Source organism: Eumetopias jubatus, unplaced genomic scaffold (assembly GCF_037043125.1).
Source record: "Eumetopias jubatus isolate StellerSeaLion01/CBP00866 unplaced genomic scaffold, mEumJub1_p1.0 scaffold_4, whole genome shotgun sequence".
In the NCBI taxonomy this organism is placed as follows: domain Eukaryota; kingdom Metazoa; phylum Chordata; class Mammalia; order Carnivora; family Otariidae; genus Eumetopias; species Eumetopias jubatus.
The window spans coordinates 23,004,289-23,018,981 of record NW_028274810.1 but is presented as its reverse complement, the minus strand read 5'-3'; the positions used below and the strand labels follow the sequence as shown (position 1 = coordinate 23,018,981).

Sequence of the window (14,693 nt, the reverse complement as noted above, 5' to 3'; positions counted from 1 at the left end):
GGTGGCCCTTGTAGGCATTCATTTCTTTCTTTATAGCTTATGATTGCTCCTGGAAATCTCGTAGATCCAGTAGTCATGTGATAAACTCTGTGGTACAACTAAGGAATGCAGGAGTGAATAAGACAGTTTCTCCTCTCACTGAACTGGCTTTCCTTAACAGTGAGACTTTAGTAATGACAGCTTCTGATGTTGCCTATTTCTTAGCTTTCAATTTTTGAATACTACTTAATGTACTTTCAGAACTTCTTTTTTTAAAATATTTTTTATTTATTTATTTGACAGATAGAGAGCACAGGTAGGCAGAGAGGCAGGCAGAGGGAAAGGGAGAAGCAGGCTCTCTGCTGAGCAGGGAGCCTGATGCGGGGCTCGATCCCAGGACCCTGGGATCATGACCTGAGCCGAAGGCAGTCACTTAACCGACTGAGCCACCCAGGTGCCCCTCAGAACTTCTTAATAAGGAAAAATGCTATGCCACATACTTGAGCTTTTATATCTACATATATAAATATGTAGATATGAAAGTCTAGAGCTAGCAATAGGAAGGTATGAGACAATGAATATGTCGAAAGTGACCATTTTTCAAATATTTGAATGAGGCAGCGATGTAGTCATGTAATGTAAGCATTATATATATATATTTTTAAAGATTTTTTTATTTATTTGAGAGAGAGAGCACATGAGAGGGGGGAGGGTCAGAGGGAGAAGCAGACTCCCTGCCGAGCAGGGAGCCTGATGCGGGACTCGATCCAGGGACTCCAGGATCATGACCTGAGCCGAAGGCAGTTGCTTAACCAACTGAGCCACCCAGGCACCCTATATATATATATTTTTAAAGATTTTATTTATTTATTTGAGAGAGAGAGAGTATGAGAGCCCAGGGGGAGAAGAGGGGAAAGGAGAGGGAGAGAATCTGAAGCAAACTCTGGACTGAGTGCGGAGCCTGTTGAGGGGCTCAATCTCACAACTGCAAGATCATGACCTGAGCTGAAAGCAAGAGTTGGCTGCTAAACTGATTGAGCCACCCCAGTGCCCGAAGCATTGTATTTTTTAGTGTTCCAAAGTTGGTAATCTCTGCTCTTTTCTATATTTTCCTGTCTTTGTCTTACTGTCATAATATAGTACTAAGTATAATTTTGTTAGGTTTATATAAATATCCAAGTAAAAGATTTTTGTTTAAATTTTATTTATTTTTTTTATAGATTTATTATTTGAGAGAGAGAAAGAAGGGGGAGGGGCAGGGGAAGAGGGAGAAGCAGACTCCACGCTGAGCAGGGAGCCCGATTCAGGGCTCATCTCAGGACCTCAGGACCCCAGGATTATGACTCGAGCTGAAGGCAGATGCTTAACTGACTGAGCCACCCAGGTGCCCCCCAAGTAAAATATTTTTTAAGTAGTCAAATTTTATCAACAAGGAAAAGCTAAATACAAAATTATTTCGAGGGGTGCATGGGTGACTCTGTCGGTTAAGCGTCTGCCTTCAGCTCAGGTCATGATCCCAGGGTCCTGGGATTGAGTCCCACATGGGGCTCCCTGCTTGGCAGGGAGTCTGCTTCTCCTCCTCCCCCTACTCATGCTCTGTCTCTGTTTCTCACTCTCTCTGTAAAACAAATAAATAAAATCTTAAAAAAAATTTTTTTGGGATGTCAATGGAAAAATATTCCTCCAGACAAACTAAGTGACACATGACATAAACTTTACTTTTTTTTTTTAGGTTTCTTTGGGAGTATATTTGGATTAATGGGTGTATACATTTATGATGGAGAATTGGTGTCAAAGAATGGATTTTTTCAGGGATATAACCGACTGACTTGGATAGTTGTTATTCTTCAGGTAAAGCATTTAAAGTCTTATATTTAATGCTAATAAACTTTATTTTAATGTAGATAATCACATAGCTCCTAATGTACTATGTGAGGGAAAAAGACCCCTCCTGTTGGTGTTCTCATTATATCTAGTTTATTCAGGGACGTTAAAATAGAACTGGTCTTAATGCCATAATGAAAACTTACTTTGAAAAGATCATAAATGAACTTTATGACATTTAAATTTGACATCATTAAAATCAAGTTTAAGAATAAAAGAGTTGAAGCTGAAAGCAAATGTAACTTTGGATTTTTTTATAATTCTTATTGTATAGGAAGTCTGTGATCAGCCCATTAAGGCTCAAAAGCAGATCTAGATATTTAAATCTGTAACAGTTTATAGCCATATATTATAGTTATATATTAAAATATTCCTGTCAAATTACCTCAGTTGATAATTTGAGATTGTTCAAGGGTTGAATAATTTCATCATCAAAAGTATACTTGATTACTCTGGAGAATATAAAAGTAAAGATACAAGTCACTGCCCTCACAAAGCCTTTCTTTAGAGGTATTTGAAGCTGTAAGAAGCAAGATCTCTTATAGAAGTTGGGTGAAGATAGCAAAGGATAGTTGTGTTTTGAAAGCAGAAAGGATACTTCTATTTGTAAGGTAGGAGAAAAGGAGACAAGGATAAGTGAAAATTCAGAGGAAATTTGAATCAGAGATAGGTAAGTCAAGAGAGTTTGTATGATGGCTTTTGTCCTAGCAGAGGGAAGCCCTCTTTCTGTGGGACTTGAGTAAGATAAAGAAGGTTTGGTACGGTCGATATGAGGGATTCATCAGGGACTAAATAGATGAATGCGTACATTGCCAGGAGGTAATAGGACATCAATTTGTAGTGAGCTCAATGGGCATAGTTTGTGACTTTCAGTAATAATAAGCTTCTGTCATATGAAGAGGTACAGTGGAAGCTGTTAGCATGGGTAATCCAGATTTAGGATTTATAAGTAGAGTTTGGCAGAAAACAAAACTATGTAGTATGGTAAAACCTCATTATTTAAGTAGGCACAATTTGGAATTTGAGAGGGATTTGGTAGAAAGTTCTTTCAGAGTTTTTTCAGGAAGAGTAATCTGACAGTAATAAAAGGTAGATTGAACGGTGACAAGCTGGAGGAAGAAAGCCAGATAAAATAAATTTCAAGTTACACTTTATTTTTACTTCAAAAGTAAAAACATTTCACTGATTCAAGTGACCAGTCTTTCCACATTTGTCTGAACAAGTGGTGTTTAATTACTAAATTGGTTGAGGATAGATGTTTTATTCACAGTATAGTCAAACTATATTATAACAAACTGCAGATTACACTGGTAGTTACTTCATCAGGTAACTTTTGAAATAAAAGGGCTGTTGAACAAAACCTGGAAGTGTATTGGTTATAGGATATATTTAATAAAAATCACTTATTATAATGGGATTAAATTTATAGAACAAAAGCTTAGAGCTTCATTGAGTAATGAGATTGTTTTGAAAAGCAGTTTTATTTGTTTGTTTAAAATAATTTTTTTAAAACTTTTGCAGGCACTTGGAGGCCTTGTAATAGCTGCTGTTATTAAATATGCAGATAATATTTTAAAAGGATTTGCAACCTCTTTATCCATAATATTATCAACACTGATATCCTATTTTTGGCTACAAGATTTTGTGCCAACCAGGTAATACATTCTTTTCTTTTTCTTTGTCTCTTATTAAGAATCTTAATAAGATCTGGTATGAAAATTTTGTTTTATTACAACTTTTGAAGGATCAAGGAAATATAGTAAAAAATCCATTTAGTGGTCTTTTTTTGTTTTTAAAAAATTATTTAAATTCAATTTAGTTAACATATAATGTATTATTAGTTTCAGGGGGAGAATTTATTTATTTATTTTTTTAAGATTTTACTTATTCATTTGACAGAGAGAGACACAGCCAGAGAGGGAACACAAGCAGGGGGAGTGGGAGAGGGAGAAGCAGGCTTCCCATCGAGCAGGGAGCCTGATGCGGGGCTCAATCCCGGGACCCTGGGATCATGACCTCAGCCAAAGGCAGACGCTTAACGACTGAGCCACCTAGGTGCCCCCAGGGGGAGAATTTAGTGATTCATCAGTTGCATATAACACCCAGTGCTCATTAAATCACGTACCCTCCTTAATGCCCTAGACCCAGTTACCCCATCCCCTACCCATCTCCCCTCCAGCAACCCTCAGTTTGTTTCCTAGGGTTAAGAGACTATGGTTCACCTCCCTCTCTGTTTTTATCTTTTTTTTTTAACATTTTTAAATTTAAATTCAATTAATTAACATATAATGTATTATTGATTTCAGAGGTACAGGCCTATGATTCATCAATCTTATATAATACCCAGTGCTCATTACATCACATGCCCTCCTTAATGTCCATCACCCAGTTACCCCATCCCTCCACCTCCTCCTCTCCAGCAACCCTCAGTCTGTTTCCTTTCCTATCATTTAACTGTCTTCTAAAACAGATTTCAAACTAAATGCATAAAAGAAAATCTTCCACTAGAAAGTTTTTTATACAAATTTGTCTAGCCAGAATTTTCCCAATAGATTGGAAAATTTTTTCCAAACCTTTTTTCCCAAAGTAAAATGTCATATAAAAAAGTTCATAAGTCATATAAAGTCATAAAATAAGTCACATAATGGCATTTTTATGTGCAGAATTGATATAGGTAAACCCAGGAGAGTAGATAACATTCTTTTTTTTTTTTTTAAAGATTTTATTTATTTATTCGACAGAGTGAGAGAGTACAAGCAGGGAGGAGTAGTAGAGGGAGAGAGAGAGAAGCAGGCTTCCCGCTGAGCAGGGAGCCCGACGCGGGGCTCGATCCCAAGACCCCGAGATCATGACCTGAGCCGAAAGCGGACGCTTAACCATCTGAGCCACCCAGCGCCCCATGTAGATAACATTCTTAAAGAGGATAGTTTATGTAGAGAATGTGATGCATGAGAAAACTCTTAGGTGGTGGCAGGAAGAAGAGTGGTTGGGAAGAGAATTGCAAAAGGAATGATGGGTGAGGCAGGAGACCCTGGATATGTGGTGTCATGGATGCCAGGGGAGGAGACGGAGTCAGGAAGAATGAAGTGTGATTAATACCCATTACAGCTGGTATTGAAGGTCCTATTATTTTTTTGTAATTACTAATTTATAATCCCCAAGTAATGAGATTATATTTTAGTGGATTCCGGGTTACTAGTCTTGGTTTTCCTCTAACTTCACTCCCCTCCTCATCTTCTCAACCTCTAAACTTTGGAGTCTCCGAAGGATCTGTCCTTGAACCTCTTATTTACACTCACTCCCTTGGGTGATCTGTATTCCCAAGGCTTTAAATACCATCTATATGCTGATAACCTTCCCTTCCTTTCTTTCTTTCTCTCTCTCTCTCTCTTTTTCTTTCTTTCAACTTTCACATTTTAATTTGAATTCTAGGCTTGTATATTTAATTGCCTATTTGATATTTTCACTTGACTGTCTACTGCATAATTCATTCCCTATCCTTATAAGGGTTTCCCAATTTAGTAAATAGCAGGACCTCCATTCTTCCAGTTGCTTATGCCAAAATTCTCCTTGGCTTAAACAGGAACAGTTCATCCACAGTAACCTAAGAGAAGGTCTGTAGAGATGAATGTAGACAGACTTAGAAAGTTAAAATATATGGAAGTTCTTTATCTGTTGAGTGAAGTAAGAAGTAAGGTCATCAACTTCTCTTTACCCTTCGCTCACACATCATTCTAATGTAGAAATAAAGCCTGTCGCCTCTTCCTTTTTAATATCTCCAGAGTCAACCATTTCTTATAACTTCCATTGCTACCACCCTGGTACAAGGCATACTCATTTATCATTAAGGAAATAGTCTCTTGATATATCTCCTTGCTTCTTTTCTTGCTCTGTACCCCTATAATGTTCTCCATTCAGCAAACAGACTGACTATTTTCAATGTAAATTAGGTATCACCACTCTGCTCAGAAACCTTTTGCTTTCCATGTCACCTAAAAGTTGTCATTATTAATGGCCTATTTGATATGGCCCTCAGCTACCTTTCTGTCCTCATCTGATATTACTTTCCTCTTGTTCACTCCTTCTTTCCTTCCTCTCCTTCCTTCCTTCTTTCATTTCTTTCTTTTTTTTTAATTTACAATAACCTCTTTGCCATAGGCTTTGACTTGCCCTTCAGTCATCTTTAAATACTCATCCCCTATATATTCCACATGACAAACTCCCTCACATCCTCAGGTCTTGGCTCAAATTTACTTTATCAGGAGACCTCCCTAAATAAAGGAGCACCCCCCCCTCCATTCTAACATTCTTTCCGCCTTTCTTCAGATTTATTACCATTTTATAAGTCAGCAAGGCCAGGGTTTGGCCTATAATAGGTACGCTGTGTGTTTGAATGAATGTTCAAGATCTTAAAATTTTAATACAGCTAGTAAAATTCATTTGTGTTATTGAGAGTGAGATAAGATTATGGATGGAATGTGGCAGCAACAAAACATAATATGCTCTTTATATTTCTATATTGAACATTTATGGTTTCATTCTTCTAGCAACCTGGATAATAGGTCTGGGACAGGCATGTTGAAATGTATAATTTCTCTGGGGCATGAATTTTAAAGTATTTCTGTTTCCAGTTTGGTATGGGAATGAATTGCTTAGCTAGTGAGACCAGCCTAACAACTAGGACCTATATCTTAATGATGCTTTAGCTTCTATTCATTAAATGGGGAAATTATGTGCTGGTGTATTATTTGAGTATGTTTGGAACTTTATTTTAGATGTTTTGGAACTGTAGATTTTTAGGGTACATTGAAAAAGGCATACCTTTAAAAAAAAACATCTCATATAAGGCTGACTCAGGGTGTTAACTTTTAAATCTTTGAATCATGCAGGGAATAAACAATAAACAAGTAAATGAAAAGGTAAATCAGTAGAGGGACAAAAGAGAAGTAATTTGTCAATAAGATATATACCTGCATGTAAATCCATGTTTCTGAGGGACTGTGTAAGGTATGTTGGGATGAAGATAAAAAGAGAAAAGACAATGATTCTGTTATTATTGAATGAACGAATGAATGAATGTTTTGACACTGAGTCATGAAGGAGATGGATTATTTTTCTTATAGTATAACTAGACCCTCTATCTTTATGTATTCTTATTTTTGTGAAGAACATCTCTTAAGCAATAAATCCAATGACCTCTATTCCAAATGTATTAATGTATTTTCCTTTGTTATCCCCATTTCACTTCCTAAAACTGTTTTTTGTTTTATTTTGTTTGTTGTTTTCTCAGAAGTGATTCCCCTGTACCCCCTTTCTGACTGCTCCTTTAGTACCCTATCAATCCTTACTCTTTCATTCATCTCATTCACTGCCATGTCTTGTTTGTCTTCTCTGTGAAGATAAGTCCCAACTTCACTTCCACTCTAGATCCCTATTTTCAGCTGACTGCTAAACATCTCTATTGATATATCACCAGTATTCCCTTTCCTAACTTACTTTTCTTGTGTTGATTATTTTGCTTATTGGTATTAACCATCCTTGCATTTAGGCTTGTTCATTCTTCCATCAAAAATTCACTGTGTGTCTTCCTTTCATTCTGCCAGATCCTGGACAAACAGGAATGTATGAATGAGATAGGATTTCCTCTCCTCAAGGAGGTCACAGTGATTAGAGAGGTAGACATGTGAATAAATGAGAATTTTATGATCAGTGCATCAATGAAGTATATATACAATTCTGTTGGAAATCAGGTGCTCAAATCCTTGAAACAGTCATTGTATTCTGATAGTTTTTTCCCAACAAAATTTTTTCTCTCAGAACCATCTAAAAATAGCTGTCTTGACAAGTGGAGGTTTCCTGACATTATTAGGTATTCTAGTAGATTCTGTTAGAAATTTCATAGAATTGGGGTGCCTGGGTGGCTCAGTCATTAAGTGTCTGCCTTCGGCTCAGGTCATGATCCCAGGGTCCTGGGATCAAGCCCCTCATCAGGCTCCCTGCTCGGTGGGAAGCCTGCTTCTCCCTCTCCCACTCCCTCTGCTTGTGTTCCCTCTCTTGCTGTGTCTCTCTCCATCAAATAAATAAGTAAAATCTTAAAAAAAAGAAAGAAAGAGAAAGAGAGAAAGAGAGAGAGAGAGAAAGAGAGAAAGAAAGAAAAAGAAAGAAAGAAAGAGAGACAGAGAGAGAGAGAGAGAAAGGAAGGAAGGAAAGAAAGAAAGAAAAAAAGAAATTTCATAGAATAGATTCCTGCAGTGGGTAGAAAATTGGATCAGACAACTTTTCAGTTGAGCTCGTGATTCTCTGTAATTCCAGAGGTCCAGAAAGCTAGGCAAAGGTCAGAATGCCTGACAAAGAAAGTTTTCAGTCAGAAGCTTATCCAAAGCCTAAATAATTATGAAATATTCCTATGTGGTAATTTTCTTCAAGAGGTATTGTAGGAAGTTTTATGTTATCATAAACTTACATGTGTACCTGCATCCAAGGCTTTTGAAAAGTTGCCCATTTACATAAAACCAACACTAGATATTTATCACAGCAGATAATTATTGAGCTCCCTCTATATCCTAGGCACTTGGGGTATAATGATAAATGAGGAGCACGTGGTTAAGCAGGGGTGCAGATGTGTCAATAATGCATCATTTAATATGGTTTAATAAATGTGATCATGGAGTACCTCTGCCTAGGGGAATGAGTCTTGGAGACATTAGACCTGAGTTATGAATAATCAATTTTCTTGGGAGAAAAGGCATTGCAAGCAGAGGGAGTAGCATCCACAAGGACACTGTCCTGAAAGGCACACTGCGTTCACTGAATGGAGTGGCTGAATCATAGATTGGGTGGATGGAATATGGGAGATGAGGTCAGAGGAACCACATTAGGAAGGGCCCTCTATGTTATAATAAGGGTTGTGATCTTTTTCCTTTACAGAACAAATGTTTATTGTTGTAAAGCTCATGGGAGTGACTTTGAACTGTTAATAGAAGCTTTAAAACCAAGACTAACTCATGTCCCTGTAATAGTACTTTGAAGAATATATGTCTTAAAAGTTAAGATTGGTATTCACTTTATGTCCACTTTAAGTTCCAGTACCAGTTTAAATTCGTTTCCAGTTTACAATAAGGTATATTATATCCCTGGATAGATAAAATAAAGACTAAACCAAGTCTACCTGCATTTAATTGAATTTCATTTTGTAAAGCATCCTATGAAATTGGTCCCGAGTTTTGCCTATTACTACCTTGGATTTTAAACTGAACTTTTACTAAAAAAAAAAAACAAAACTTTGGTCTCAAAAGAATGCCATTTTCCATTTATATTTTCAAATATTTAAAAGTTGAGATCTTTTTTTTTAAGATTTTATTTATTTATTTGATAGAGACAAAGTGAGAGAGGGAACACAAGCAGGGGGAGTGGGAGAGGGAGAAGCGGGCTTCCCACGGAGCAGGGAGCCCGATTCAGGGCTCGATCCCAGGACCCTGGGATCATGACCTGAGCCGAAGGCAGACGCTTAACGATGTAGATACCCAGGCGCCCCTTAAGTTGAGATCTTTTATTATTCAGTGTATTGCAGGCAAAAGACATATTAAGGGGAAATACATTTAAAACATCTTTGCTTTGGGAGACAATACAGTGCAGTGGATGAAAGTACGGGCTCTAGAGTCAAACATACCTAGCTTTGAATCTTGTCTTCCTCTTAAAGTTGTAGGACTTTAAGCAAGTTACTTAAACTCTCTAGCCCTCAGTTTCCTCGTATATAAAAAAATGAGGGTAATACTAATACTTCATATGGTGGTTATAAGAACGAAATGAGATGCATGTAAAACACTTGGCTTGAATACCTAGAATGTAGTATTTGTTAGCCGTATTACTGGAACATTTTTTCCCAAGTTATAATTGTTTTTATAAGAGAAGAAATAGAAGTTGTTTTGCTTTTAATCTGATTGTCTCTTTTTCATTTTTTCTTCATCTATTTAGTGTCTTTTTCCTTGGAGCCATCCTTGTAATAACAGCTACTTTCCTATATGGTTATGATCCCAAACCTACAGGCAATCCTACTAAAGCATAGTCGTATACTATCTTTAACTGGTTTTTCACAATGGTGCACTAGGAATGTCAACATTAATCTTGCATAGAGGACTTCTACAGATTCTAAGAAGACATCATCATGCTGAATCTCATATTGTTCAAATGGTTTGAAAATATAAAAGTTTAAGGATAAAAAATATGTGTATATGTTAACGAAATACCAATTACATCTAGAAATCAAAGCTTGGAACTATTTCCAGGGATTGGATTAATTATTGGAGAAAACTTGAAATCTGGGTTTAAAAAGATTTGACCTTTTGATTGCTGCAGAAATGCCCTATGCACTCTTTGCAAGAGCCCACAAGTGTCAGATACCAATTTTTGCAAATTATCTATTTAATCTTATTAAATTTTTTTTATCTTTTTCTGTACAGAAATATCAAATCACATGGAATATTCAAAGTTTGAAAATTATAATTATAATTGCCTATAAAGCTGTGAAGAAATAGAAGTATGATTTGAAAAACATTTTCATGTATCTGAGATTTTTATATTTATACAAAAGATAACTAAAGAAAGGATTGCTAAATGTCATTTGTTCAACTACATAAAAATCGATAAAGTTACATCCTGGGTCTAATTTGTGAGAGAATAAAATTCGTATTTAAATTTAGTGTAGGGAAATACACACATCTATTTCTCCATCTACATTTTAAGATCTTTTCGTGCTTTGAAACTGCTGAAAGCAATCCAGTTGCTCCTGGGCTAGATAGTAGCCAGAGACTATTGCACTAATGGAGTTTTGTCCTTAATCTTCTAATTGTATTTCTTTTCTGTAAATCAGATAAATCCTTAATATTTCTTTAAATTAAACTTCTATATGTGGTAGTTTCCATTAAAATTTCAAAATGAATTTAAAAGGATTAGTCATTTAATAATTTAAAATAATTATTATTGTCTAATATCTCCACTTGGAGAATTTTGAACTATCAAAGCATATTCTGTACACAACTAAAATGTTTTTAAATGAACATTTTGGTCATTGATCTGTAAAAACTTCCTTTAATCTACAACTGTTAAAAACAACAACCAAAATAATAATAGTATAGATTTCAACTAATTGAGACCAAAATGACCTTTCTTAGAGACATTCCGGATTGCCATGATATTATATTATTTTAAATGGCACTGTAGCTGTAAACTCAAGGCTGCTCAGAACTTTTTGGCCTCTCATAAACCCACCATCCCAGGAATACTCTGGTCACATGTCTGGGAGAGGTAGCGAATTCTGAGCTCCCTTTCTGTGGCCCTGTAAAAGCTGCTGGGAAGGAGCCACCACTTAGATTTAAGATAGTGGTTTCTTTTCCATTTTGATTAGCACTGGAGTTGAGGTTGTAAATTACATGAGTTATTTAATAAATTGGCTCAAGGGGGAGAGAAAATATAGCAAAAATGGTAAAGTGAATTGTTGGGCAAGAATACTTTCTAAAATTGGAGTATGGATTTAATTTAATTATTGACTATAGATAGAATTACCTATTATGTATAAGAAGTATTTTACTTTATTTTTTCATTCATGCTTTATATATTTTTAAAAGTTTCCCAATCTAACAGTATAAAAACTGTAAAAAAAATAAATATTTTTATAGAGCTATAATGGATTTTGTTAAATAGAATTTGGCTCAAAAATTCTGTGTTACAAACTTTTGGGTACTTTTGGCTTATTAGGACTGGCTGTGTTCCTTTACTTATGCAAACCATGTCTCTGCAGGACACAGGCCTAATCTGTTCCATTCTGAGTTTAAAAGTGATTAAAATTACAAAATATCTTAAATCAGTTTGCTGGTGATTCCAAATTGGAACTAACTAAACATTCTGGAAGCCTGATTGATTTAGCCCTATGATTTTCAGTGACCATCTTTTAGAGTATTTGTTTAATAACTTTACCACATTCTGAGCGTGGTGTTTTTAGATTGTAACAGCATTCAGACATCTTACTATCTACTGCTGAGTGAAATCTAAGCCCTACAAATGCAAAGAATTCAAGAGTACATATAAAGATTTATGTTCAGCCCACATGGAAGTACTAGTTAGGTACTAGTATGTATTAAATCAGTGTACATTTACAACTAATTGTTATTTCGGGCTGAGTGTCCCTTCAAAAAATGATGAAAGCAAATATTGGATATCAAGACATGTTAGTTACCATAATATATTTTCTGGTGTCCAAAATAACACAATTTTAAGATTCCCACTAAAGTTTATAAAAATATAATCAAGAGTTGTGAGAAAGGACAAAGTAGTCTAAAGCATATTTTCAAACCAAACTTTTATTAGACAAGCTTAATTTATACTTTGCTTTTCTAGTAGGCTTAAAGATGTTATTAGAGATTGGGTTGTGTAGCTTATAATTTTTAATTCATAGAGAAAGAATCGTATTTGAGAAGGGGGGCCTGTATCCTAGATCATGTCATTTATACAGATAATGCCATTTTCATATGTCTGTGTGGTGTGTGTTTTGATGACCTCCAAAAGCCTTATTGTATCAATCTTATATAATGATGACTTCTTGATTATTTAAATTCTTACTTTTTAAAGTTTACTTGTTATCTCTCAACTACTTTGTTCATTATAAAAATGCCCTAATTCATGGGAGAAAAGTGCCAGTTGATAGTTCTATTAAAAAATAAATAAGAAAAAAAATAAAATAATAAAAAATAAATAAGAATATGGTATTTGGGAAGAAAAGTTTGAAATTCAATATGTAGATGTTTCAACACAGTAATATCACCACTTCTTTAGCAAGTGTTTTTAGGGAAGTTGTAGGCTACCTTTATGGCAGAAACTGTAGTTTAGAGATGCAAAACTTAAATGTTTACATCAACTTATATTGAATGTCACAATTTCATAGAAGGAAAGGTAGTTTAATATTAAAACTAGATTCTAAGGAGACAAGAATCTGAAAAGAAACTAATTGACTTTGTGCCCAGTAGACTGAGTAATATTGATTATTCTTAAGAATTGATACACTTTTCCTACATATCAAATTATTGGACTTTTAAAATGTCATTGTATAGTCATTCAACTGAGTTTTGTTTTTAAAAATAGGGTTTAGCATCACTTATTTTATTTACACTTTCATTGTTATTTAATTACATGTGGATGTATGCTTTACATAAGAAAAGGTTTATAAATTATTTATGCTATATTGAAAGTCATCTTAAGAATCTCCCAGATATGTAGCATATTTAAAGTAATTACAGGACCAAAGAAAAAGCACCTTTATCAAAATCTGGTCCTACGTGCCTTGCTTTACCAAATACCTGACTTTTCTGGAGGATATTACTGTAATTCACTACTTTGGACACATGGGGAAATTGACGTTTTACGAATAATATAATTCAATTTTTTGGATGTTTCAACATTTGCTCTTTAAATCCATTATCTAACAGAATATTAAAATAGGTATATTATATAAACATTAGTAAACAGTACTTATTTAAATAAATTATGCACCATTGCTCCATCATTGAGCTTTTGAAACTTCAACAAATGTATATAGCTGTCATTTGGTTGTTTTATTTCTTATTATGAGATATAATTTACTGTGATTTTTAAAATATTTTTTTAATGATTTGAATTCTGAATTTGTTTATATGTTTATGTATTTCATTTGTTTAGAAATCCTTTGAGTTTGGGAATGTGATTTGTATATTTAAATTTTTTATGGACATAATTTAGAGGAATGTATAAATTCTTCTTTTGTTAAATGGCTTTTTAATGGATCAATTTCTCTTTGTCATTTTTTGGTACCCAGTTATCTATTGAGTAGATTAATGAAAAAGATTTTCGTAATTAACCATATAAATTTCTTCCTATATTTCCTTGTTTCCCTTTTCATCCGTGTTTGACTTAACTGAATTAGACTCCTTACCGTACATCGGAATGACTCCCTGATCCTTTCCATATCTCTCTAGTTACCTTTATCATGTGTGATCTTCCTTCCTTTTTTCTAGCCTATGCTCTAGCATGGAAGACTGGGTTTTACTTAAACTAGTTAGAACCGCTCTGTGTGATAATAGCCTAATTTTTTTGTTCTTGTTTTAAATAAATTATCTCTTTGCTAGCCTCAAGGTTAAGTAATTACAGTAATTGGTATATATTTTCTTCATAAGTCGTTGAATATAATTGCTTCTATCATGACTATCAATTCAGTGCATAGAAATCAAATGATAAGCAATATAAAGGATTTCATTTCCACCTCTATTAGTGAAATAACCTTGTACAAAATGCTTTGTTTTAAAAGATCACTAAAGACTATCAGCATTTTATTTATTTATTTAAGAATATCAGCATTTTAAAAATGGATACTTTGGTTTCTTCTTGTGAAAAGAATTAACTGAAAATCTTTTCATCTTTTCGGAATTGGAATACTTCTTTTGTTGGAAGTATATCACAATCCTTGAATCTCAGTGCTATGCAAATACACCTCATAATTCAAATCTTATAATTACTACCATTCAACAGAGTCATATAGTGACCAGCATTAGTAAATGGTCTTTCTTACGGTTCTTAAAAGTTCTGAATTCCTTCAAAGCAGGATTGATTATTACATATATGTTCCAGAAAAAAAAATAGCAAAGAGGAAATAACTTGGCTTCAAACGCCAAAGATATGAAATTCTACTATAGTAGAGAGTGTCTTGGTGACTGCAAGTTCATGCGTTTCCCAAATTTACCTTCAGGTTCAATAATTCACTAGAAAGACAGAACTTACTGAAAGCTATTACACTCACAATCACATTT

General features: G+C 34.6%; 1 protein-coding gene across 1 annotated transcript in view; it reads left to right on the top strand.

Annotated features, from left to right (window-relative positions):
- The window catches only part of SLC35A3 (solute carrier family 35 member A3), a 54,735-nt gene extending 41,288 nt beyond the window's left edge, over positions 1–13,447 (top strand). Inside the window, exons 6-8 of the mRNA XM_028102125.2 lie at positions 1,712–1,830; positions 3,385–3,518; positions 9,838–13,447. Of these exons, the coding sequence (XP_027957926.1) occupies positions 1,712–1,830; positions 3,385–3,518; positions 9,838–9,928 (344 nt within the window). The 3' untranslated portion in view covers positions 9,929–13,447. The remainder of the gene's footprint in view (positions 1–1,711; positions 1,831–3,384; positions 3,519–9,837) is intronic.
- The last annotated feature ends 1,246 nt before the right edge of the window (positions 13,448–14,693 follow it).